This window comes from Acartia tonsa, chromosome 14 (genome assembly GCF_053477335.1).
Source record: "Acartia tonsa isolate MP-2025a chromosome 14, ASM5347733v1, whole genome shotgun sequence".
NCBI classification, from domain to species: Eukaryota; Metazoa; Arthropoda; class Copepoda; order Calanoida; family Acartiidae; genus Acartia; species Acartia tonsa.
In genome coordinates, this window is record NC_137273.1 from 41,972,159 (window position 1) to 41,998,164 (window position 26,006).

At 33.1% G+C, this 26,006-nt stretch overlaps 1 protein-coding gene across 3 annotated transcripts in view; it reads left to right on the forward strand.

The window, feature by feature from the left end:
* The first annotated feature begins 1,268 nt into the window (after positions 1-1,268).
* The window catches only part of LOC145305918 (uncharacterized), a 55,081-nt gene continuing 30,343 nt past the window's right edge, over positions 1,269-26,006 (forward strand). The window contains exons 1-13 of one of the 3 annotated variants that reach the window (XM_080147793.1): positions 1,269-1,353; positions 1,924-2,053; positions 2,729-2,918; positions 4,280-4,328; positions 7,048-7,169; positions 7,439-7,689; positions 12,654-12,883; positions 13,745-14,126; positions 14,250-14,314; positions 20,434-20,541; positions 23,080-23,178; positions 23,501-23,599; positions 24,094-25,940. In XM_080147793.1, coding sequence (XP_080003919.1) covers positions 1,290-1,353; positions 1,924-2,053; positions 2,729-2,918; positions 4,280-4,328; positions 7,048-7,169; positions 7,439-7,689; positions 12,654-12,883; positions 13,745-14,126; positions 14,250-14,314; positions 20,434-20,541; positions 23,080-23,178; positions 23,501-23,599; positions 24,094-24,176 — 1,872 coding nt within the window. In that variant the 5' untranslated portion in view covers positions 1,269-1,289 and the 3' untranslated portion in view covers positions 24,177-25,940. Of the gene's footprint in view, positions 1,354-1,923; positions 2,054-2,728; positions 2,919-4,279; positions 4,329-7,047; positions 7,170-7,438; positions 7,690-12,653; positions 12,884-13,744; positions 14,127-14,249; positions 14,315-20,433; positions 20,542-23,079; positions 23,179-23,500; positions 23,600-24,093; positions 25,941-26,006 lie in introns of those variants that run through there. The other 2 variants (XM_080147791.1, XM_080147792.1) reach the window with 2 other exon arrangements.

Genomic DNA, 26,006 nt, shown 5'->3' on the forward strand with positions numbered 1-26,006 from the left:
AAAAGTAAAAAAAATTGGGGGGGAGTCTCCCCCATTTTTAATTTTAGTTAAAAAAATTAATTGAAAAAAAGTTTGAGAGCGGAATTTTTTCTAGGGCCGATTTCTCTTGGGAGGGTGTTGGTACCCTCCCCCAAAATAAACCTTCTCGAGACCTATGAGAAGCTGCCTTGTTAAGAGAAACCCGATCGGTTCAGCGGCGGTTAGCGAGATCCTTCGTTAAAATCAAACAAACAAACAGACATCGTTCTACTTTGTATTATAGATAGAACCACATATTTCTGACGTCAAACATTCAATCTGGTTTTTCAAATTATACTATTACAAGCGGCTATGCCCCCTATAAGCCTCTAGGGCCACTTGCCTCCCCCCCCCCCCATTATCAATTTGAGTTTTTGGGGGTAATTTTTTTATTGAGATGGTAACAGTTTAAAACATTCACTGGGTCTATAAGAAGCTTCACTGTAAAGGAGAACTATAACGGTTAAGCGTTTAGCGAGATCCTTAGCTACAGACAAACCATACTACTTTACATAATAGGACTAGCAGTAATGCCCCTAGAGGCCTTTTGGGAGTACTTAAAAAGGGGGAAGTTGAATTATAATCCATTTTTTAATTTAGATTTTAAAAAGAAAAAGTAAACAAAAAAAAATTTTTGGGGAGGGGGGGTGAAGTGTGATTTTTTTCGGAGGGGGGGGGGTCGACCATTCCACATTTTTTTATTTTAGTTTGAATTTTTTTTTATTGTTACCCTCCCACAAAATAGTTCTAAACTTTCCCAGGACCTGAAGAGAGGCTTCCCTTTAAAGGATAACTAATCAGTGGTTAACGAGATTCTTTGGTACAGACAGACGCCAAACAGACAGATATCCTGTTAGTTTATTATAAGGAATTTCATCTCCAACAAAGTAACCTGAATTCTAGTTTTAAAGCAGATACTTTATAATTCCATTATATGTTAGTCTAAAATATTTTTTTGGGGTTTGTGATTTTCTCGACTACTATTCCTGATAGTCAGCTGAAATTTCCTGTCAATATTTTCATATAAAAGATATAAAAAGCAAAATTGCCGTTTGAAGTGACTTTTTCATAAATAAGTGGCTTTAAGCGAAGCCAAATTCAATATTTTTGGCTTTAAACTTTGAGAATCTTAGTTTTTAATTTATTCAATTTGGAAAAAAACATACAGATTTTCTTTGATTAAATTGATAACAATTCTTTTCATATTATTAAATTCCATTTAAAAAAGTTAATTGATTTTTTCCAGGTATCAAAAATGGATAAAAATATGGATGAAAATAAATTGGAGAATGAAACAAAAGTTGATATTGCTAATCAAGAAAAAAATCAAGAAAGGTGAATATTTTTTTTGCAAAAAAAATCATTTTCATGTAAATAAAAGTATATAATACATAAATAAACATCTTTTAAAAGACTTTAGTCAAGAACACGACAGAAAGAATATTTATTTCTCGCATCATATTATAAACATCTTTCTGCGGATATAAACTGTACAATTATAAGATTAAAACCAGTGTTTTTAGCCTTGAGATGCCAAAGGCACGGGCTAAAAAAATTTTATATTCGTAGAAAACAGGTTATAATCCACCAGAAATTAATTGGTTTCAAATGAAGATGAGAATAGTTATTTCTCGAATCGTATATCATATTATAAACAGCTTTCAGCGAATATAAAATGTACCATTATAAAATTAAAACCAATTTTTTAGCCCCAAGATGCCGAAGCGTGGCCAAAATGACTTGTTTTATTCTTACCATTGCACAATTTTTAATTCATACAATACTGGATATAATACAATGCTAGAGATAATTTTTTGTTACCAATGAGAACCGGTTCTAATCCACAAGATATTAATAGGTTCAAAGCCATATGGGAAAATATGTTATTTGTAATATATTTGAAAGTTTTTAGGATGACCGCTAACACTGGAGCACTGACTGCTCTGACTGCAAGTCTTGGAACTAGTTTGTCAGTGGCTGGAATAGACCAGACAACCATTGATGCTGCTGTCCAAGCAGAGAACTTTCAATCAAAGTAATATTCTCCTATTTTAAATCGTAGCAACTGTATAATCGTTACTAGAATGCCTCTACAATCATTTAAACATGTTGATCTTTAACTTTTTCAACAAGAAACTTTTATATGATACAATAATCTGATTGATCTGATTTTTAGAATACTGATTCCTAGGACAACAAAGCAGAATTTTATAAGAAAAGAATCTCTATAATCAAGTCCTAAAAATGTAAACATGTCCTAAAACCAATATCCTGTATTTAAGCAATTTTTCAACAAATTTACATACAATTTTGTTTTGACTAATAGACATTTATTTTCTGATTATTCAGTTCTGACACTCTACAAGCTTTGCTTTTATAGATGTTGTCATCCTTGTTTTTAAATTGCATTACTTGTTATCAATCTTCACCAAAATAATTATAAGTTTCATTTCATTTATTCCTTAGGCATAACATGAAGTCTAAAATCCATAGATGCAAAGTTTTGCTTCTAATATCATACCTTGCTGTGGTAGGATCGTTATCATAAAAATCAGATGAATAGGGTAATTTTGTCATGAAAAAGTTTGGTCAAAAAAGTTAACAATCATCAAGAGCTATCTATTATAGACAGACCTACGGACTGACCCTAATTAGAGAAAGCTTAGCTTTTAAAATCATAATTGATAAACTTATTATTTATTTTTTTCAGCCCAAAAACTTCCCTTCTCTCCAAGGTCCGAAATTACTGTTCACAAAGAAGGAAAGGTGCTGCAAAGAATTCTGACCGTGCAAGCAGGATTTTAGAAATTGTGGCGGAGGCTACTGGAATTTCTCCTTTAAAGGCCTTTAGCTTGGCCTTTAAAGAAGCTGCTGTCTACCTTACAAAAAAGGAAAGGAAGGTAATTAATTTACTTAGAATTCACTTAAATCATCTTCACCCCTCCATTTATTTAAAAAATAAATTGATAAATTAGGGGACTCCAATCATATAGTTGTATGAAGTGCATTTAACAAGTTTGATTGCAAGCAGAAGTTAAAAGAATACCACCTAACTTGTATAATTTTGTATTACAATAAAAAGAAATCAATTAAGCACCACCAAAATAGTCATTATACTGTTTTTGTGAAAATAGAACAGCCATTTATGTCCTATTAATGTAATTCAAACTAATTTGAATAGAAAGAAATAAATAGTTCACTAAATTCATGTTTAAACTGTTTTTAACCTATTTTTGAATGGGGGGTCAAAAATATACTAGGACACCTATAGAATCAGACTGCAGAGCCCAAATTTGAATTAAGTCCCCAATAAACTTTTTTGGGGGGATTTAAAAATTAATTTTTAGTGTTGCTGTAATCATTTTGACCGAAGCAAAAGCTCTTTTTTTACTTCGGGTAATATTGTGGCTTACAGAACATTTTTATATAATTCACTTTATATTGATACAATAAAAAAAACATTACTCTGTTTATTGGAAATATTTTTTTTCCAAAACAATTAATTTCATTGAAAAATCTAACATTTACAATAAAACAAATAATTCTGAAATCTAACCAATAAGAAGTCTTGTTTTATTTCAATTCCTAACAATTGAAAAAAAGAGTGTTTTCACAAAGTGACTTATTTCCAATGTAGTTAAATAATTTTTATTTAATTAAAATGAAAAGAATGAAAACCATACACATAAAAGATACATTCTTTTTAAAATCATTTTAAAAAATAAGTTTGAATAATCTTATTTTATAACGCATTTGTATATGTGACAAAAATAAATTTGTTGTATTGCATAAACATTTGTTGTCATTTAACCCTTTACAGCCATTTTTTATGTTTTTAAAATAAGTGAGAGAACACAAACATTTTAATGTTAATTCGTTGATATATTATAAAGAATTAACTTTTTAGTGAATTTTTATAGTACAATCATAAGGCCTAATTTTACTCTATACCAGAATACAATATTTATGAAGCAAAACACTCTAAAAGCTACGAATTTTACCCAAATAAAAAAAAACCTTTTGCTTCGGTCAAAATGATCACGGCAACAGTAAAAATTAATATTTAAATCCCCCCAAAAAAGTTTATTGGGGATTTAATTCAAATTTAGGCTCTGCAGTCTGATTCTACTGGTGTCATAGTATATTTTTTATATACGTTTTAAAAATAGGTTAAAAACAGTTTAAATGCAATTTTTGCAACTATCCCTTTAGTGTTCTGTGGTTGATAAACACTTTGATGAATTTACTTTTTTTTATTTAGGGTTTGAAAAAGAGAGCAAAACAGTTTTTTGGAGTCAAAAGAAAAGTCAAGGAAAGTTTATCGTGAATATGTTTAAATTGTAAAATTTTTATTAATTATGTTTACAAGGATAACACTATATTGTATACTAGCGGCTTCGCCCCCAGCCTCTAGGGGCTTTGCCCCAAGAGATATAATTACATCTTCTATTACTTACCCAGCAGAACAGATCGCAAATTTTCGTACCTACCCAGCAGGAAAACATTTTCTCGATTAAATAACGAATTCGCAAAATTCGTAAAAAAAAAATAAAAAAATGGGGGGAGGATTTTTTTTGTTTTTGGGGGGGTTGGGGGTGTCCCACCCCCACAAGAAAATAGCTTAAAACCACCGCAGGACCAATAGGTGTATACCCTGAAGAGTAGAATCCGATTGGTTCAGTGGTTACCAAGATCTTAAGATTCAGACGGACGGACGGACAGACAGACAGACAGATAGACATCAAGCTACTTTGTATTATAGATGAACAATTAGAAATATTATAGCTGCTAATCAACAAGGATTCAACACCAGAGAAGCAGAACTCAAAAAATCAAGTATACCAATCAAAACTTATAAGCATAATTATAATTGTTGATTTTATTTACATTTGGACATTTTAAATCAAAGCAGAAACAAAAACTCCTCCCAAAAAAATTTATATTGAAAGGGGGTAATTACCCTTTCAAATTCTTTTATGGTTGAAATGCCTGAAGAAGGTGTCTTAACTTTTAAAATTTCTATTTTAAATAGCTAGTCGTTTTTTTTAGTAAGTAGTAGATGTAAAATTTTCCATAGAATTTTGATATGCAATCGGTTTTTTGTAGACCTCTTATTTTAAAATTTAATTTAATTTTTTTTTTTGAATTAAGTCGGTTTTAAGGTACTAAAACGCAACAAAAAAAAGAAGAAAATATACATTATGAACAATAATAGTTAGATCTTTAATTTGACATCTTACTTTTTGAATTGAAAATGAAATTAAAAAAATATATTTTTGAAACCTCGGTTTAACCCATTCGTGCCGAGCCACTTTTATGGACGTAACGAGCTGAAAATTTCAGGGAAGCTTTATTATGGTAAAAACGGAAAAAGTATTTTTTTTGCTCTAATGGCGTCCACAGGAAAGTTGCAAATATACCTGTTCTGGCGCGAGTAAAGAAACTTTTTGGCATAGGTACCCGTTTTTGGCGGTTTCCCATGGTTTCCCCTGGTATTAAAACCCGTTTTTTTTTAGAAACCTTGTTTTTTGGCCCCAAAAATTGAAAATATAATTTTTGAACATCAAAAGTGAATTGTAGAGTAGCTAATACTACGATACAATCCATAATTGAAAACTACATAACCTCATGTAATTTATAGAGCTACAAGTAAGATACGAAACAATTTATATCACATTTAAGATTTTGGCTATAGGTACCACCCCTTTTCCGTTAATAAAACCCATTTTTGTTGTTGTTGTAAAAGAGATCTATTAGTAAATCCGGGTAATAAAAATTTTGGACTTTTCCCCCAATTGCCGAGGTGTAGCTATATAGCACGTAAAAAAACAATACAAAAATCATATAAAAAATAATAATTTGAATAAAAACAATTCACAAATGGATGTAGTTGCCAATAAACTTTACTACATAAACAAAAAAGTTAAGAGGGGTATTTTAGGGGGTTTTCAAATTTTGTTGAGCTATACCGGGGCAAACGGAAGTAAGCAAAACTGCCTGCTCCAGGGGGAAATGAAAACCAGGGTAGTAGAGGGGGGATTTATATTGAGAATGATGCAATTAAGAAACTGGGAACCTATTTTTGGGGGATTTTTTTGTAACTGGGCGATAAAAGCCGGCTCGTCACTAATGGGTCAATCAAATCTTTGAGCATAAATATATCCTTACACAGGCATAAAAAATATGGGTTGATATATACCTTTAGAATCAGAAAAATATTACGAATCCATTGTAAGCAAAATTGAAAAAAAGTAAAAAATTTAAATAAAAAAAATGGCCTTACATATTATATTAAACAAGCAACACTTACTTTAATCCCTTCTTTACCCCCTTCCCATTTTTACTCTCAAAATAAGGTTACCTGTATAATATTTTCATATAATTTTTTTATTGTAGTTTATTTACTATTTTGTAAACTTTTTTTATATCAATTTTACTTAGAATTGATTTGTAATATTTTTCTCATTCTAAAAGTATATATAAACATCTTGTGCCTGTGTAATGATATATTTAAGTTCAAAGTTTTTATTCTTCTGGGTTAAAAAAATAGATTTTTTTTAATAATTACTCAACAGAATTAAAAAAGTAAGGTGTCAAATTAAAGATCTTACTATTTTTGTTCACAATGTCAATTTTCTTCTTTTTTTTTTGGTGCGTTCTAGTACCTTAAAACCCACTTAATTATTTTTAAAAAAAACTTTAGTTACCTAAGAAATAATAGATCTACAAAAAAAGCATATCTAAATTCTATGGAAAATTTTACATCTACTATTTACTAAAAACACCAACTAGCTATTTATTAGAAATAAAAATTAGAAAAATTAAGATGCCATCTTTGAAAAAATTAAGGGTATATAACCATGGTAAAAAGCATAACTTTTTTTTTTGGTGGGGGTTTCTGAGATATTGGAGGGAGGTGTATATATAACCTCTCACATATATTTTAAGGGAGGATGTAACACTCCTTTACCTTACCTCCCTTGGACGTACTTGTTCTCAGTTTTTCACCTAAATTTGGTAACACTTGACAGGAGCTTTCTAAACAAGAAAAAGATGATTTGCTTCAAGAAATTGGACTAAATAGGGAAGAGCTTGATTCAAGTGCCAAAAGTGAATTCAATGAACTTAAGAATGAAATAAAAGACTTGCAGGTATTTATTTTCTACTTTTTGTACTTCAAAATAAATTGTTTATCTAGTTCTTGTCTAATATTCACAATAATAAATAAAGCTACTTTAACCCAAGTCACAAAAATCTCAGCTTCACATTTATGGGTTTTTAATGTGTTGTTCCCCAGTTAAATCAAGATTTCCTGACTAAAACACAGTCAAACTCAAAGTTATAGGAATATAATTATTTGGAGTCCCCTCCTCCCCCACCTGAATTAGCCCACTCTTAATTTCCATGAATATATTTTTAGGGTAGTGTAAAACTTCTGTTGGATATGGTTGCAAGTATGAATTATCTCAGAGGATGTGAATATATTCATCAACAATTTGAACAATTGTCCAAAATGGATTTGGTGGAATGGGTCAATGATTTTTATCAGAATAAAAACAACTTTAGTTTATATCTATCTGATTTCAAAGAGGAAAAAGTGAAGGCTTATCTAAGCTATATTTATGAGAACAAATGCTCAGCAAACATGCAGCCTGTCTTTCAAGCCTATGGGTAAGATTATAATGCATTGTGTAAAATTTGTCCTTTCTAATGTTATAGATTAAGATCCTGAAATGTAAGTCTATATGTGTAATATATTTAGCACTGTTTTTAGTAGTTAAGATATTCTTTAATTAAACTGTTTTTAACCTATTTTTGAAAGGTATATAAAAAATATACTCTGACACCTGAAGAATCATACTGCAAAGCCTAAAATGAGAAAAATTGCCCACATCGATTTTTATTAGGATTTTATAATTTATTTTTTACTATGGATTAAATAAATTTTACTGAATCGTGATGTTTCTTTCCTTTGTGGGTAAAATACTCAGCTTTTAGAGTGTCATGCTTCATAAATATTGTATGCTAGTATACAGTAAAGTTAGGTCTTTTGATTTTATCTATCATAACTAATTAAAAATTAATTCTTTACAATATATCAATGAATTAAAGTACATATCACAATGACTAGTTGGACAAAACAAGATAAGTTTAAATTGTAAATAAATTTAATATGTACTGTTGAATATTTGTTATGTCTTTAAGACTTTAAATTATAATTTTGTACTGTGTTTGAAGAAAATTTGTCTTTTGACCATTTCAATCAGTTAAATGGTTAACAGGTACTCTTAGACTCTTAAACTATATTGACCACATTTGTAATTTTTAAGGGTCAGCCCCTTCCTCCCCCCTCCCCCCCTTCCACAAGTTAATGTATGGATGTAGTTGCTATCATGTATAATTCAGCTATTTAAATCAAACATAAGAGCGCAACCTAGTTTTATAATATAAGTACTGAGACAAATATTTTTGTAAATTTTCTTACATAATTAAATTTTTTAAGGCTTAATTTGCACATTAAATTCATTTTTAATCCATTGTGAATAGGGAAGAGAAAGCTGAATTCTCGGCTACATGGCTTTTAGTAAATTATTGCAAAAGGAATTTATTTTGAATATTTTTTCTGAATAATTACTGAAATCATGTTATTTACTAACAGTTATATAGCCATTTTGGTCTTTCAAAAGTTCCAATTTTACTTCAGGCTAGCCTGGCAGAATCTTCTACCTGGATTCTATTCTATAATTTATCTTTGATCCTACATCTTTCACTTTTAATGAATAATTATAAATATAAAATTAAAAGAGCTATTTTTTACATTCATTATCTTTTTATCATATTATGAAGAAAAATGCTTTGAAGCAAGAATTTTACCCAAAAAGAAAAGACAGTTTATGATTCAGTAAAATTTACTTAATCCATAGTAAAAAAAAAACTTTAAAATCCTAATAAAAATCGATGTGGGCTATTATTCTAATTTTTTTAGCTCTGCAGTTCGATTCTACAGGTGTCAGAGTATATTTTTTATATACATTTCAAAAATAGGTTAAAAACAGTTTAAAATGTCCAACAGTCCACCTGTCTGTCCTTACTTTTATCTCTCTTTAAGAAACTGTTTGTGGGAAACATCATCTGTAAGTTTTTCTGGAGTTTAAAGATGTGCAGTTAATTGTCTTATTTTCCTTCTATAGCTAAAACTAAATTTTTTGACCTTGTTCTAAATTTTTCCAAACAGATTCCCTGCTTTAAGCCAACATAGTTACTTATAAATTTGTAAAATAAGCAATACGTTTTATTTAAAATCAATAACAAATCTAAAAACAAGTTTTTTTACTAGTATCAAAGTAACTTTAGTTGGTCCATTTCTCGCCCACCTTTGCATAAACACACCCTGCCTTAATCAAATAAAGCATAAACAATAATTACCATGAAAACGGACAATGCAGAGTTCAAATAGGACCTAGAGGCAAGTATTTCTATAATATAAAACTACTAAGTGATTTGGAATAAATCTGTTTCTTTTAGAAGCTTTTGTTTAACATATTGGAAGACTTATTATAATTGTACAAAATGTACCTTTGCTCCCTATGAATTAAAGTATGTCTACTACTCTGTTGCTGTAAGGTTTTCTTCAAGCTATTGTTTCTTCTTTCATTTTCTCTTCTTCTTTAAACTGTTGTAAAGCTTTAAAATTAATAAAAACTTGCTGTCTTGGTGGAATGTTTGTGCTGAGTTGGAATATGATTATAACTATTGATGAAGGAGAAGGATTCTTCTCACCTTAGTTCTTCAGACATCCATTTCCCTGTTCAGACTGTTTGGTACCAATCAGAGATTTTGAAGATTAACTCCTTAAGGTTGATTGAAATAAGCCATGAACTTTTGGTCTGTTACATTAAGTTCACTGAAGATCTCAAGTTTGCTAATCATAGTGCCATATCCTAAGCTTCCCTATAAGCAAGGATTAGTACAAGGGGTTTGTACCAAACAGTATAGTACATCTAGATGGTCAAACTGCACCCAAAATCTGATTTATAGAAGGCTAACACTATCCTCAGAAATACAACAATAATACAATATTCATAGTTTTTTTTTCATTTGATAGTTTACTTATTATCATATATCCTTTGTCTATATTTCACATTTCATGTGGTAATACACTTAAATAGGATATGATTTACCCAAGCAAAGCTTTATCCTAAGAAATGCAACTTTTCATAGGTGACTCATGTGCAAACAAATTGAAAACTTTATGCTCCTTTGAGCCAAAATCTGTGCACATCTCTACCAATAACATAGCCAGATTGTTCTTCCAGTGTTATCTTATTAACTGATTTGCAGAGGTGTTCTCTAGATATATCTATTCTAAGTTTATACACATTGTGTAAAGAATTCTATGGCCTAATGTTTGAGATGATTAAGAAAACAAGTAAAACACAAAGACAAGTTAACCAGATTAGAGTCAAATAACAACTGGTTCATTGATTTTACATAAACAAGATTTTATTTGATCTAAAAAGTGTCCTCATGAGCACAATTTACAGAAAAAAGTATCTAATCTTCCTGAATTAGAGGTAGATTTGCCTTGTATAGTAGGCAAATTTAGTGATTTTCACTTCAAATCTTAAAATTGAAATTTCTGCCAAGAAGGAGCAGCTGGGATTTCATTCTCAATGGATTCTACTTGCCTCTAGGTCCTATTTGAACGCTGCATTGTCCGTTTTCATGGTAATTTTTGTTTATCCTTTATTTGGTTAAGGCAGGGTGTGTACAAAGAGAAAAGTAGGTTGCGGGTAAATTCCGTAAAGGTGTGTGTTTTAAGGCTTAAAAACAGGAGTAAAATGATAATATTCACTAAATATGGGTATTCCTTATTGAAAAGAACTATAGACAAAAAAAAACTTTATGTTACAAATTTTTTTTTTTTTTAACAGGAAAATTCATTGAATGCTTTGCTCATGTCAAACTGACAATAAGAACAAAATTGACAATCATAAAAAAAAACTTGGAAAGAGTTTCAAAAATTACAAATAATGCCAAGTATTTAGAAGATATTAATATTTAAACATTATTCGATTGTCCATGGTAATTCTATGTATTATATGTTTAAAATCAATTTTTGTCAGCTTGACATTAGCAAAGCTATTTGTGAATACTTAAGGTTTTTTTTAACAATTTTCAGGTGTGTTAACTCTTTAAAAAAATTTTGTCTATGGCTCTATTCAATAATTCAATAAGGAATACATATATTTAAAAAATATTGTTCTACTACTGTAATTAAGCCTTAAAACACACACCATTATGGAATTTACCTGCAACCTACTTTTCTCTTTGTGATTAATAAAGGTGCAATATTTCTTTTTAAACACTCTGATAAAAGTGTAATCTAAATCTCCTATGTGGGTTTTTAATTGTCAAACAAAATAAAAAAGGATATTTTTATTTTAAATAACCTCTGATTTCCATTCCTTTGTAGACAGTGAGGTATTTTTTTGTCAATAATCCAAATTTGAAATAGATCTTTATTACCTAATTACTACATATTATTAAAACATGAATTGGCAATTTTTTGCCATAAAATTAATCATTAACACTAGTAAAATGTTTTAACTATTATGATAAGTTAAACATTCTTAGAAACATTATAATAAACAAATATGTTCAGATTTTCCCTCTTTTTTTTAATCTTTTTCTCCCAAAATACTGCAAAATCAAGGCATAAATCCTCAATGTTTTTGTTATTTGGTTGATTGTATAGTGAAAGGTGGTTAGAAAATGTTAAGAATTAATAATCAGATGAGAAATTTTTACATACACACTCCCTTTAAGCAGACCCATGAAATATTGAGACAAGCAGCTCTGTCTGTCTTTTAAAAAAAGAACTAACTGTCTATTTCTCCTTTTGAGGTTACTAGATTCAATGTTGTTTTCTCACTGTCATTGCTAAAGTATGATTTGTGTTATTCTTTATAATTAATATCTCATATATAATTTTAATATCTCAATTTAAAATTGACTTTAAAAATGAGCTGTTATAATTGCTTTGAATATAATATAAATGAAATCAAGAATAAAAAAATATATTTTGGGCAACTGTTTAAAGCATAATCAAAATATATATAATAATTGGCTGGAGAAAGGTTTCATAAGACATCCCCTTGCTTAAAATCCCCCCTCCCCCCAATTGGAAGTCTTTTGTCAAAGTAATAAATTTAACAATTAACATCCTTGCCAATTTGGCATAAAAAAGGCAGACCCATCAAACATTTAGACATTATGGCTCTGTCTTTTAAAAAAAGAACAAACCGTCTATTTTACCTTTTGAGGTTATTAGATTCAATGTTGTTTTCTCACTGTCATTGCTAAAATATGATTTGTGCTATTCTTTTTGACCAAAACTATAGGGTTTATACTGAAAAAAGTGAAGCAATTGGTTTTTTGGACACCCTCTAGCCTTTTTTGCCTCTTAACATGATGTACTGGCATGATATATATGTTCAGTTGTTAGCAGCTATTTATCAGCCTTTCAAGATAATCATTTGTAGGAACATTATTGTAAACTGGAGTAGATCTAAATTTTTGTATGATCTTAAATAACATGCCTTAATTATAATCCTTCTTTATATTTATTTCAGGTTCCTTGTGAGTTCCAGAGTGTTATACAATCTAATCCTGACTACTTACTATGTAAATGTCACTGATCATATATTTGTTAAAAATCCTGACCTAAATCCAGAAGAAAGAGTTGCAAAAGAGTTTGAACAATGTGAAAAAGATCTTGAAGAAATTGAAAAGGCAGCAGACAGTGTTGTTGGTGTTGAAGATGGTTGTTTCATGGCAATGATGAATTCAAAGGCCAACCTGGGTAAGATAATGTTCATAACATAATGAATTTTTTTTTACTTTTGTAAAGAAAAAGAAGAAGTAATAGTTTATGTTAACTAATTATTTTTTTTATTTGAATAATAAATGTCAATACCTTTCCATGTAATAAAAACCTAAATCTTAATCAAAATACATTGTAATATAAACTTAACCAACAAATTCTATTGTTGCCAGGGAAAAGGGAATCATATTCTGACAAACAAATCTAAAGGAAAATTTCCCCACAACACCCTTCCTCTTTTCCCCCTGGTTACCCACCCCTCTTCAGTTGTATAAAAAACAGGATATATCCCTAGTTAACTTCCAAAGGTTTCGTGATTTTTGTAGAATATTTTTTTACAATAGCTAGGCCTAATTGTTGTCAAATATTTATAACCAAAATATTCTAAATTATAATTTTTAATCTCAGCATGAAAAAAATACAGTCATTTCTAGTTTTTAAGTAAGACAGACTGTTACTAAATAAAGGGGTGAAGTAAAGTAATACTTTGACAGGGGTAGATTTGGAAATTCTTTATCAAACAATCGGAAACCGCACTAAAATGGCTACTCTTTAGCTTTATCAGAAACTGAGACAAAAGTAGGTAATGTACACATGTACAATCATGGTCAAGAATTATAAGGAAATTACCAATGCAATACCTTCTTATGTTAATCAAATTTAGGCTCTTGTGAAAGTGTGAATAATTAAAGCTCTATATTTCTTGTGAGATAAATTCTTATAGGGAATTAAGATAATAACTAAACTAAGAGTTCATGTATATGTATTATTTTCATTATAAATCAATTATTGTCTAAATTATATCCTCTTTTTTACTCAGACTTTATTCTTTAACTTTAGGTTATGTTCCAAGATTTCAAGACATATCTGATGATAACTATATTGGAGACTTCAGTCAAAATCATCTAGTTATGATTCCAATGGATGAAAATGTAAAATACAAATTGTTTTCCAATGAAGGCGAGGAAGCTTTGCATTCATCAAGGCCAGTCTTCATAAAATGCAAATCTACAATTGAAGACTATGAGACTATTGTTGCTATGAAGGATGGAGTGGTTCATTTGGCTTCGGGATTCAGGACAAAGTTTAAAAGTGGTTCTGAATGTTTGGGAAAAGTAATGTCTACAAATGTTACAATCATGTACATGGGAGAGAAAATGGTGATTTATTCAAATGGCAATATGAAACAATGGAAAAAAGATTTAATTTGGGAAGATATGAAGTGAGTATTTCAAGAGTTTTAGCTCATTAATAAATTTATTGCTATTTTGGCTAATATTTTTTTTTTCTATGATTGTTCCAAAAAAGTAAAATAAACAATCATACTGAGATTTTTTTTATTAAGGGATAAAAAGGGGTTTACTGAATATTTTGGAAAAACTCCTGAATATTATGTTATGAATCCTAAAGGTAAATTTATTTAAGAAGAAGGGTGGGAGGGTTTTCCTATAACATGAGGCTGTAAACCAAGAGTATAATGGTTGTTGTTGTATTGGCTGTTCTTTGTCCGTTTCCGGTCCGGGTTGTCATCAGAAGGATGGTGGGGGGGGGGGGGGGGGGGGCTTATGGTGGGGGCTCTGGAGGTGGGCGGAGGAGGGGAGGAAGACTAGTGAAACTTGGATGGGTGGAGAGGAAGGCAGCTACATGGGAGGGATTTTGCCAAAGGTCCATAGGAGTGAGATTTGTGGGATTATTTGGGCAGGAAAAGAGATGTTGGACAGTTTCTGGGGTAGGATTGGCGGGACAGGATGGGCAGTTGGGGGTAAGAGAAGCGTTGATGGAATGGAGGTAACTTTGGAGTTTAGGGCAATAGTTGGATCTTAATTGGGAGAGGATGGTTCTGTAGTGCCTGGGAAGTTGGGTCTCGGAAGGGTTGATGTCAGGGGGGGCGTGGTTGAGGACAGGATTTGGGGGGTAGGAATTTATGGCTTGGGTAACAGCAGAGGTGTGGAGTCTGGAGATTGTGGATTTGTAGTTTGTAGGAAGGAGGGTGTTGTCGGGTGAAAGAAAAGGTTGTAGGGTAGGAAGGAACATGGATTGAAGGGTGGATTTTTTGGATCTAGGGCCAGGGGGGGTTGTGACGTTGTGGAAGGATGGATGGGAGGGACGGAGGGAGGAGGCCAGGTACTGGGAACATAAAAGGGAAAGGTGGTTCCGTACTGGTAGGATTTTGGTTTCTTGGTGGAGGTGGCTGATAGGAGATTTTTTAGTGGAACCAGTACAGATGCGGAGGGCTTGGTTTTGGAGGACTTGGAGTTTGTCAATGTTGTTTTTGGAGGTGTTAGGGAACCAAACAGGACAGGCATAGGTGGTGATGGGGCGGAGGAGGGTGTTGTAGGTAGTGAGGAGGGTCTCCTTCTGGTGGCCCCATTTGGTGCCAGCCAGACATTTGAGGATTCTAAGGCGGGAGGAAATTTTTGAGGAAATGGTGGAGACATGGGAACTGAAATTGAAAAAGGTGTCAAAGGTAACTCCAAGGATTTTAGGGGTTTTCTCAAGGGGAAGGGTGGAGCCATTAATTTGGACTTGAGGATGGAGGTTGGATTGGTGTTTGCGGTCGGGAGTGAAGAGGGTGACAGTGGATTTGTTGGGGGCAATGGAGAGGCCGTTGGAGGAGGCCCAGTCAGCGATTGAGGAGAGGTGGGAGTTGATGGATTCAACTGACTGGGGGATGTCAGGAGAGGAGTCGAAGGAGTTAAGGTCGTCGGCATAGGAGGAGGTGAGGGCAGGGGGAATGTGGGGGGCATCTGCTATGTAGAAGTTGAAGAGGACAGGGGAGATAACAGAGCCTTGGGGGACACCGGTATGGACGATTTTAGGAGAGGCATTGGTGTTTTGATAGGAACAGAAAGCCATCCTGCCACGCAAGTAGCAGGACAGCCATCTGATGATGTTAGGATGAAGGTTGGAGGAGGAGATTTTTTGGAGAAGGAGGTGGATGGGGATGCAGTCAAATGCTTTGGAAAGGTCGATGGAGGCAACAGTTGTGCGGCTGGGAGGGAGGTTTTGGTTGAAGCCATTGGCAATGGTGGTGGAAAGGTTGAGGAGGGAGGAGGTGGTGGAGTGGAGGGGTTTAAATCCATGTTGTGAGGGGTGGGTGGAAAGGGATTGTTTTAGGTAGGGAAGGAGTAGGCGTTCAAGGACTTTTGCAGCAGGACAGAGGAGGGAGATTGGGCGGTAGGAGGTGGAGAGGTCAGGGGGTTTACCAGGTTTGAGGAGGGCAATGATTTTGGATAGTTTCCAAATGGCAGGGATGTTAGCAGCGGAGATGGAGAGGTTGAAAAGTTTGGTGAGGTAGGAAATGCCATTTGGACCAAGGTGTTTGAGGTGAAGGATGTTAAGGTTGTCAGGGCCAAGTGCAGAGGAATTGGAGGAATTTTTAATTGCTTCGAGGACAAGGGCAGGGGTGAAAGGTTGGAAGTCTCTGTTAAGGTGGTTACGGCGGCGAATTTTGCGGATGATTTTTCTGGAGAAAGGGTTTGAAGTGTGGCGGGAGACAGAGGTGAATTGACTGGTGAAGGATTCAGCAATGTGGAGGTGGGAGGTGTGGACTTTGTTGTTGTTGAAGGAAATGGGTTGGTTGGAGGGAGGGGAGTTGTTTTTGCCGGAAAGGGATTTGAGAAGGGACCAGAATTTGGAAGGGTTTGTTCTATGGTCGGATTTAGAAAGGGTTTCTTGCCATTTTTTGTTGGAATGTTGGTTAACTATTGAGGAGATTTGGTCATTAAGGATTTGGATTTGAGGATCATGGGGGTTGGTTTCTCTTAAGGAGTCTCTTTGCTGGATGAGGGGTTTAGCAGACTGAGGGAGGGAGGGGTTTTGGTTTTTGATGAAGCCGGCAGGGACAGTGTGTTTGGAGGCAGTTTGAAGGATATGGCGAAAAGTGGCTTCACCTTGGGAGCAGGAGGAAGGGTCAGGAAGGTCTTCAAAGAGGGTTTCGGTTTCAAGGGTGAAGGTGTCCCAGTCTGCTTTATGGAAGTTGTGGAAGGTTTTAACAGGGCGGGGGGTTCTGGTGATTTCAGGGAGGGAGAGGAGAATGGGGAGGTGATCAGAGCGGAGGGTGGTGAGGGTGTGCCAGGAGAAATCAAGGGCAAGGTGGGCAGAGCATAGGGAGAGGTCAGGGGATGTGGGTTGGCCGTTGGGGGGAAGGCGGGTAGGGGAATCCTCGTTGAGGAGGCAGAGGCTGCTCTCATTGAGAGCTTCCAGCAGAGCCTCCCCACGATTCATGGCAGATTGGTCAAGGGTGATGGAGTTCCAGGCGGGGTTGTGGGCATTGAAGTCACCGACTAGGATAAGGTCGTTTGGATTTTCAAAAAGGAGGTTAAAGTCAGGGGTGTATTGTGGGGGGCAGGAGGAGTGTGGGGGGAGGTAAAGGTTGATGATTTGTAGAGGGGAGCCATTGCGGGAAATTTGGATGCCATCAACCTCAAGGGGGCTATTGGAGAGGTGGTTAAGGTTAAGGTGTGTGAAGGGGATGTCTTCGGCGATGAGGAAGGCTATTCCTCCACCAGGTCGGTCTTGTCGATCCTTCCTGATGAAGTTATAGCCAGGGAGAGGTTTAGGATTGGATTTGCAGGAGAGTTTAGTTTCTTGGAGGCAGGTAATTGGGATGTTAAGGGTTGAAATAAGGTTGTGGAGTTCATCTTGGGTGGTAAGGAGACCATTACAGTTGAATTGGAGGATGAAAGGTTTACCAGGAGGTTTGCGGGGGGCAGGGGTGGGGGGAGGAGGGGGCGGGGGTGTTTGAGGGTGTGGTGGTGATGGAGGTGCTGTTGGGGAAGGTGGGGGAGACGGGGAGTTGGGTGTGGAGGGTGAGGGAGGGGGGGAATTTTGGGGGGAACAGGAGGGGCATATCCAGAAGGGAGAATAGTGGGTGGAGGATGGAAGGAGGGAACATTTGGGGTGGACCCATTGGAGGCAGGAGTTACATTGGAAGGAGCCAGTGGATTTTGTAACACCTAAGGAACAGATAGGACATGGAAATTTGGGGCTACGGGATTTAGGTGGGGGTGTAGGTTGTTGGGGGGAAATAGGTGAGAAGGGGGTAGGGGAGGCAGAGATGCAGGGTGGACAGGACCAGTTAGAATTGTATTCGGATTTGGATGAGAGGAGGGAACATTTAGGATGAACCCAAAGTTGGCAGGAGTTGCAGAGGAAGGCACCAGAGGAGCGGGTAATGTTGCGGGAGCAGGTAGAGCAAGGGTATTTGGGACCAGGATTTGGATGGATGTCGCCAGAGAGGATGAGGGGAGGAGGGGGGGTGATGTTGGATGTGGTTATGGAGGGTTGGAGTTGAAAGGCCTCCAAGGCCTCCAGAGCTGACAGGGGCTGACTTAAAAGCCCTTTAGGCCAGCCCCGTGGGGGAAACCCGGACGGGAGACATGGCTGTCAGAACAGGTGGTTTGGTGCAGGTTTGCCCGGGGGTGTACATCTTCTTCTCCTCCTCCCCGGATAGGTCCACTGCGGAAAAGCTTGCACCCTCGGACCTCTTGCACCCTCGGATGATTAAACCTAAGAAAAGAAAAGTTATTAAAACATAACTTTAAAAAAACCGTTGATAGCAATAGAAAATTTGCAAATATTAATTATAAATCTGCAGTTGTAGACCTTTCACAATTCCATTTCACAAAGATGATTTTTATTACTAACTTGGGAGTTCAGTCAATGATACTTTGAATATCCAAAATCAAACCTTCCCCCTCCCAACAAAAAAAATACTTTTCTACATTCAATAAGTGAAATTCAAACTATGTTTTGAACCTGCCAATATTTCTACTAAACTTCTAAAAGAATTAATGCCTAGTATCAAAGATCATTTTGTTTATCTGATTTATCATTAAAGCTTTGTTCCTTACAATAATTAATGCGCCAAAATAAAAAAAAAATAACATAGTTTTTTCAGAATTTAATTCAATTGAATTTTTATGTTCTCCTAATCTATCCACTACCTTTTTCCTGTTTGTACAATATATTGTGGATGAGATTTGCATGTTCCATTATATTTTAAACAAGTTTTACAATAAATTACACTATTAAAGTTACAAGGGTCGCTTCTTCAAAAAATCTGAAAATAGAGATGACGCGAAAATGACGCAAATGATGTTTTTTAAATTTTTTTTTCTCATAATAATAGCTATTTAAACAATTTTCAAGCATAACTTTTATCTTACTAAAAATTTCCAGTATGGCTTCAGAACCGATAAAGATCCCCTGGACTAGAACCAGTTCTTAACAATACTGAAAAATCATGTATAGCATTGTATTATAGACAATTTTTTCAAATTTTTAATAAAGATAAAAAAAATTAGTACCTACCAGTTTTGTTAGCCCGGGGCTTAGAGAAGCTATCTATAATACTCTTCAAAAATAACTATTATCCTTATCCATTTATATAAAGTAGTATGGTTTTTACTTCTGGCTGTACATTGTTACATATTTAATAGTTATATAAGCTAGTAATTAACAATAATTTAGTAACGGCTATTTACAATTTAAATTTAAACTGTGGCAACATATGGAAAGAACTTTGAAGGGGTGTATCCAGAAATTTCTGGTTCATGTACAATGAAGATAGGGGAGGGCTAAACAGGTTTGAAAAGATCCGTGATCCTGAACTTCTGTCACCAGTTACAAATCAAATGTCCTCAACCCCCCCCCCCCTGTCCCACGTCTACTGTCGTCTTTACATTAATATTTTAAACACAATGTCACTTTACCAAATTAAATAAAAAATAGAACCTTTCTGCAAAGTTTGAGCACTGAAAACTCCCATCTGTATTTTGAAATGGATAAAAAGTAAGAAAGGTAATTTTTCCTATGCCTTACCCCAAAAAAAGGCTACACAGTATCCAATACCTAGCCTGACCCACCTGACCTAAAGATTATTAATAGTTATTTCTCGCATCGTATTATAAACGGCTTTCCACGGATATAGAATGTACAATTATAAGATTAAAACCAGTTTTTTAGCCCCTAGGTGCTGTTGGCACGGGCTAAAAAAAACTGGTTTTAAACTTATGATTGTACATTTTTATATTCGTAGAAAGCTAGATATAATTTTCGTTTTTTGTATGGACGAAAACCGGTTCCTATCCACCGGATTTGAATGAATACGAGAAAAAAATTACCCAACTACTTATTTTACATTATTTTTCTTCAAATTTCAAAAAGGGTGACTTGTATGTGCTTGACAAAGGCACTTTGAAAGAAATTGCCAAAAAATTAATTTGGAAACAACATACAAGTTTTACTTAGTATCCCCCTAAAAGTAGTAGCATGAATATGTGTGTTTGTATTTTTGTTTTTGTCCCCAAAAAAATAATAAATGTCTAGAACAATGAAACCATGATTTTGAGGGAAGTTTATAAAGAATCCAGGGAAGATTAATAATATAATTGTGAAAATATTTTAAAACCCAAACATGGGTTAAACCTTAAAAATCTTTTTTTATAAATATATACAGTAATATATTGAAATAAAAAATGAACTATTGTCCTAAATACAATATTAAATATTTTAATTAATTTTAGAGGTGAAATTAGATATGAATATACATCAAGCTGCAGAGTGTCGCGAGATTGGCATTGTTAAATGTCTCCTTCTTCAAGGAGTTAAAATAGATGAAAAAGACAGTCGAGGTAATCAGCTAGATGTTAATAAGAGAAATAAAGTTTCAAATATTCACAATGTCTAAAGTGATGTTTAAACAACTTCAATTGGATAAAAATATACATACTATAACATTATAATAATATGTAAAGCAAAATCAAATCTTACTAGGTATATATAAATCATGTATTGAAATATTAGTTTCTTCCTTTTGATGAAGCATATAAAGAAATGCATACTCAAATGAATACGCGCATGCCTTTAACAGTTAGGGAGTTGAATCAATTTTTATAGAAGCAGAAATATAATCTATGATTATGGTTTGGACCCTCTAAAACTGTAATCTACCCTTCCACTTTCTCCTCTCTTGGTGAAGATATCTTCAACGCCGATACGATTTTTGAAATGTAAGATTCCACTTTCAATAGAGGCGAAACTGAAATCATACATTCATGTTTACATATCAGCGTATTCATAAACATTGATTTCCTTATTTATATCAACATAATAGTAATGTATCATTCTACTTTCAATAGAGACAAAACTGGAATGATACATTCAAGATAACATATCATATATTTAAATCAACATAGTAGAAATGGTACATATTAGTTAGTTTTTTATATTTTTATTAGTTTGAAGTTTTTAAGAAACAAGGGTGACAACATCCATAAAAGCGAAGCACTGAAACAGAAGGACAAACGGACATTAACACTTGTATAGTGTCTGAACTGAATAATCAGAATATAAAAGTATAAGATTTGAAGCAAAATTGTAAGTAAATTTTTTGATAAACTGCTTGATACAGGATAATGTTTATGGACATACTTACATCTTTAGGGCTTGATTATAGAGTTGCTTCGCCTAAAATATTGTTCTTTGTTGTCCAAGAATCAATATACCAAAAATCAGATCAAATGGATAATTAGATCACATTAAAATTTGATCAACATGTTTAAAATGAACGTACGGACATTCTGGTAATAATTATAGAGTTGCTACGCTTTCTAAATCATACCTTACTACTACAGTAATCACCATGCAAAGTTTGAAATCGATAGGACAATTTTAACATGCCTAAATTAACGAATAAAAGCTAACTATCTCGGACGGACAGACCGACCCTAATTATAGAAAAGCTTCGCTTTTAAAAAAGATTCTAAAAATAAAGGTTGCTAACACTTAACAATCAGGCCCATTTCCGGACCTTAATCGTTCATCGTTGTTGGGGGTACTCAAATTTTCAAAATTTTTTAAAAAAATTTTTAGCTTAGGTTAGGGTAGGTTATAGGCTGGGAAGCCGAGCTCTATGGCCAGAGATGGTTGTTGTCAGGGGAACTTCTTAATTTTGAAAATATTTTTATGTCCTAAATAGGTTTTGATTCATACTGTTGGAAGCATGGTCTGGGCTTCACGGAGAATGTGTTGGTAAACTTCTAGGCGAAAGTGTTAGTAATCTTTATGGTGTAACTGTGCTACATTAATATTTATATGTGCTATATGTGCCCTACTCTCTGCCTTTCTCATCCCTTGTCTACTTCAACTGATACAAGCAACGTTTACTATAAATGTCTAATGATTTATTTACTCCATCCACTTTTAACTCACAAATCAAACCAAATTGTTCAGTAATTGATCAGTAATTTACCACAAAAATGGACAATTAGATAAGCAATTAACCTCTTAGTGCTTACTTACACGGTGAGAGATTACTAGGGAAATATTAAGTTGAAATAAATTGAACAAAAAAATTACAAATATATACACTTGAATTAATTAATAAACGACTTTCTTAAAATAATTTTGAATACTCATTTGATACACTTTTAAAAGTATTTTTTAAAAATAAACAAAACATCTTTTATATACGCTCTTTGTATGTTTTGTTTATTTAATTATGAATATACAACAATGTTTAAATTATAAATAAAATCTATGCTTTTTTTCACAATTGACATAATTTTAAAATAGTATGGTACATTTCTATTATGTCGATGTTAAAAAAGTAATGAAAGATTACATAAACATAGATATTATAAATGTAAACCATGATTCCAATTTCGCCTCTATTAAAAGTGGAATCTTACATTTCAAAAATCGTATCGGCGTTGAAGATATCTTCACCAAGAGAGGGGAAAGTGGAAGGGTATATTACAGTTTTAGAGGGTCCAAACCATAATCATAGATTATATTTCTGCTTCTATAAAAATGGATTCAACTCCCTAACTGTTATAGGTATTTAAATAACAACACAATGTATATTTACTATTAATAAATACCTTTCCAAACATAAATATAAATCTTTTATGAAAAACATTACATTTATAAAGTCTGACTAAGTATATATAAAATTCTGTAAGTTCTTAATCTTCTCTTTCATTGTGTACAGGGAATTATTTTCGTCCTTTTGATAAAGAACATTAAGAAATACATCCTTAAATAAATATATATATATGCCTTTTGGTGTCTCAATTACAAAAGTGTATATTTACACTTATATAGCACAACCCGATCTGACTAAATATATCTATAAATCCTGTATTGTAATATCATGTTTCTATTTAAAGGATTGACTCCATTAATGAATGTTATCCTGTGGGATGATCTGGAGATGGCGAAGTTCCTAATCAATAATGGAGCTAATGTGAATGACAAGGATAATGGAGGTAATTTTTTAATTCACTATTTAATTTTTAACAGAATATTATTTCTTCCTTTTGATAAAACAATACATATAACTATTGAAAGACAAAATATTTGGTGGTTGACTTAACCCTCTGCTTAACAAAACTGTAACTATAACTGTACATAAAGGCATGCATACACAAATAAATACAGACATTTATACTTCTAAGAAACCTATTTTTTTAAAAAGTAACTATTACTTCTCACTAAAACGCAAATATAAAGCTTCTCTGTAAAGCACAACCAGATCTAATTAGCGATAACTATAAATCCTGTATTGTATTATCATGTTTTTATTTAAAGGATGGACTCCATTGTTCTATGCTGCTGAAGGAGGAGATCTGGAGGTTGTGAAGTTCCTAGCCAATAATGGAGCTAATGTGAATGACAAGGATAATAGAGGTAAGTTTTTAATTCTCTGTTTGATTATTTACAAACAATTATTTTCTTCCTTAATATAAATATACACACATACTAAATATACAAATGACAAAATATAATTATCTAAAATTAGTATAAACACCTTTATATTATTTAATCAGGGTATATGTTCTTATCTCTTTAGTGTCTATATATTTTGTATCTTACATAAATGTCTACTACTTTTATAGTGTCCTTATATAAAAGTAAGAAGATGTCTGCTGTATGTTGTTAGCTTAACTGATATGATACAGTGAAGCTTCTTGAGTCCAGGTTTTAAATTATTTAGTTTTTTCACCTTTTCTTGACAAAAATTTAAAAGGATGGTCGGCTTGCCTCCCCCCCCCCCCCCCCCTCCCTGTTCTTATAGAGGTTTCTAGGTGTGGAGTGGCTAATGTTTTAAAGAAAACAAAAAATTGTATAAAATTTGTATAATTGGGTATCTTGGAAACCAGAGTTTATTATTATATTTTTAGATCACACTGCTTTTTGGTGGGCAGAAGATAGAGGACACACTGAAGTTGCTGCATTCCTGAGATCCAAAGGTGGTAGAAAATGAAAAGTAATCAGGGAATACATTTCCAACAACTATAATAGAATCAGCTTAAAGTGCCTCTAAAAATGATGTCAAACAATACAAATAACCAATGGTAGGCCAGTATACATTTTACAATTGGTCAATATCTATGTATACTGGCCTATAATTAGTCATTTGTATTGTGTGATCTTATTTTTTAGAGGCACTGCTGCTTCATTATAATGTCATGTTGTTCCTTTAAAGATTATAAAACCAGGCCAGCTATTCCAACAATCAATTTTACAAAAAATCACGAAACCTTTGGAAGTAAGGTGGGGGTGTATCTTGTTTTTTATATATATGGAGTGGGTAAGAAGGGGAGGAAAAGAGAAGGAAAAGGGGAAGGGGGTTGTGGGGAAATTTTTCTTTAGAATTGTTTGTCAGAATCACATTCCCTTTTCCCTGATAAACAAATCCGTACTACAGTTTTTACATTTTCAAAACGTTATAACAAAATTTATCTTTAATAAAATTTGTTACTTAGGCTAAGGACTTCCAAAGGAGGGATTTAAAGCAAGGGGATGTTTTATTAAAAAAAAAACCTGCAGCCAATTATTTGGTAACTCCCACACTCTTACTAACCATAATTTTTAAGATGAGTACCACTCTAACCCCTCCTTTCAAAAAAACTATATTTTTTATTCTTGATTTTAACCTCTATTTAGTTAAGTTACACTTGTACGATGATATTTATATTCTATCCAAAGCAATTGTAAAAGCTCATTTTTAAAGTCAATTTAAATTGAAATATTTAAAAGTAAGTTAAGTTTTATTTTTTGGATCTACTGCAGTTCACGGTAAAATATTGCTGGTAACGAATATTGCTAAAAATTTATGAATTTTAAGGGCTGCTAGCTGCCAACTGGCTGAACGTACAGATCATACCCGCACAACATTTTAAGCGGCATAAGAAGGCCTACAAATAATCTGGAATAGCCAAGATCCAATGATGCACAGGGAAAGCTTCACTGAACAAAAACCGCGTAAAATAGGTCTTTTTCGCGCATTTCTCTGCACTGCAAGATAATTATACATTATTGTTTTATGGCTATTCCAGATTATTTGTAGGCCTTCTTATGCCGCTTAAAATAGTGTGCGGCCATCATCTGTACGTTCAGCCATTTTGCAGCTAGCAGCCTTTAAAATTCATAAATTTTTAGCAATATTCGTTACCAGCAATATTTTACCGTGAACTGCAGTAGATCCTATTTTTTTTGTAAAATCTCTTATATTTTAGTGAACTAATCAAATCCCCATTTCAAATTTTCTTATTGTTAATCCTTACCTAACATTAAAGCAAGTCTCTAAATTATATTTTTCTTAAAAGTAATTTTTTTCACTAAGATTTTGAGGGATAATGCTTGTTGCTTTTATTATTTGATATCTTTCTATGTTTTGAAAATAAGTAATATTATTTATTTTGTAATAACACTTATGAAAGGTTTACCTAAATATGGGAAGGTATACCATATTGTAAGATGGGTATACCTAATTTTATTAGATACAACCTATTTTGTGTATTTTTGACAACTTATCAATATTTAACAAAACTAATAATACTTCAATTATTATCCTTTGCTTAACAATTTTAAATATATCTTTTTTCAACAACTTATATGATTATATTTATAATTCAAACTTCATTATTATATTATACAGCTATTTTACTAACAACTTATATGATTATTTTTATATATTAAAAATGATTATTACTAACAAGTTTTTGAATAAATCATTTAGCAAAAATCATTGTTATTTATTATCATATTTTTTCAGAAAATAATTAAAATGTTGAATGAGAGTCACATAAAA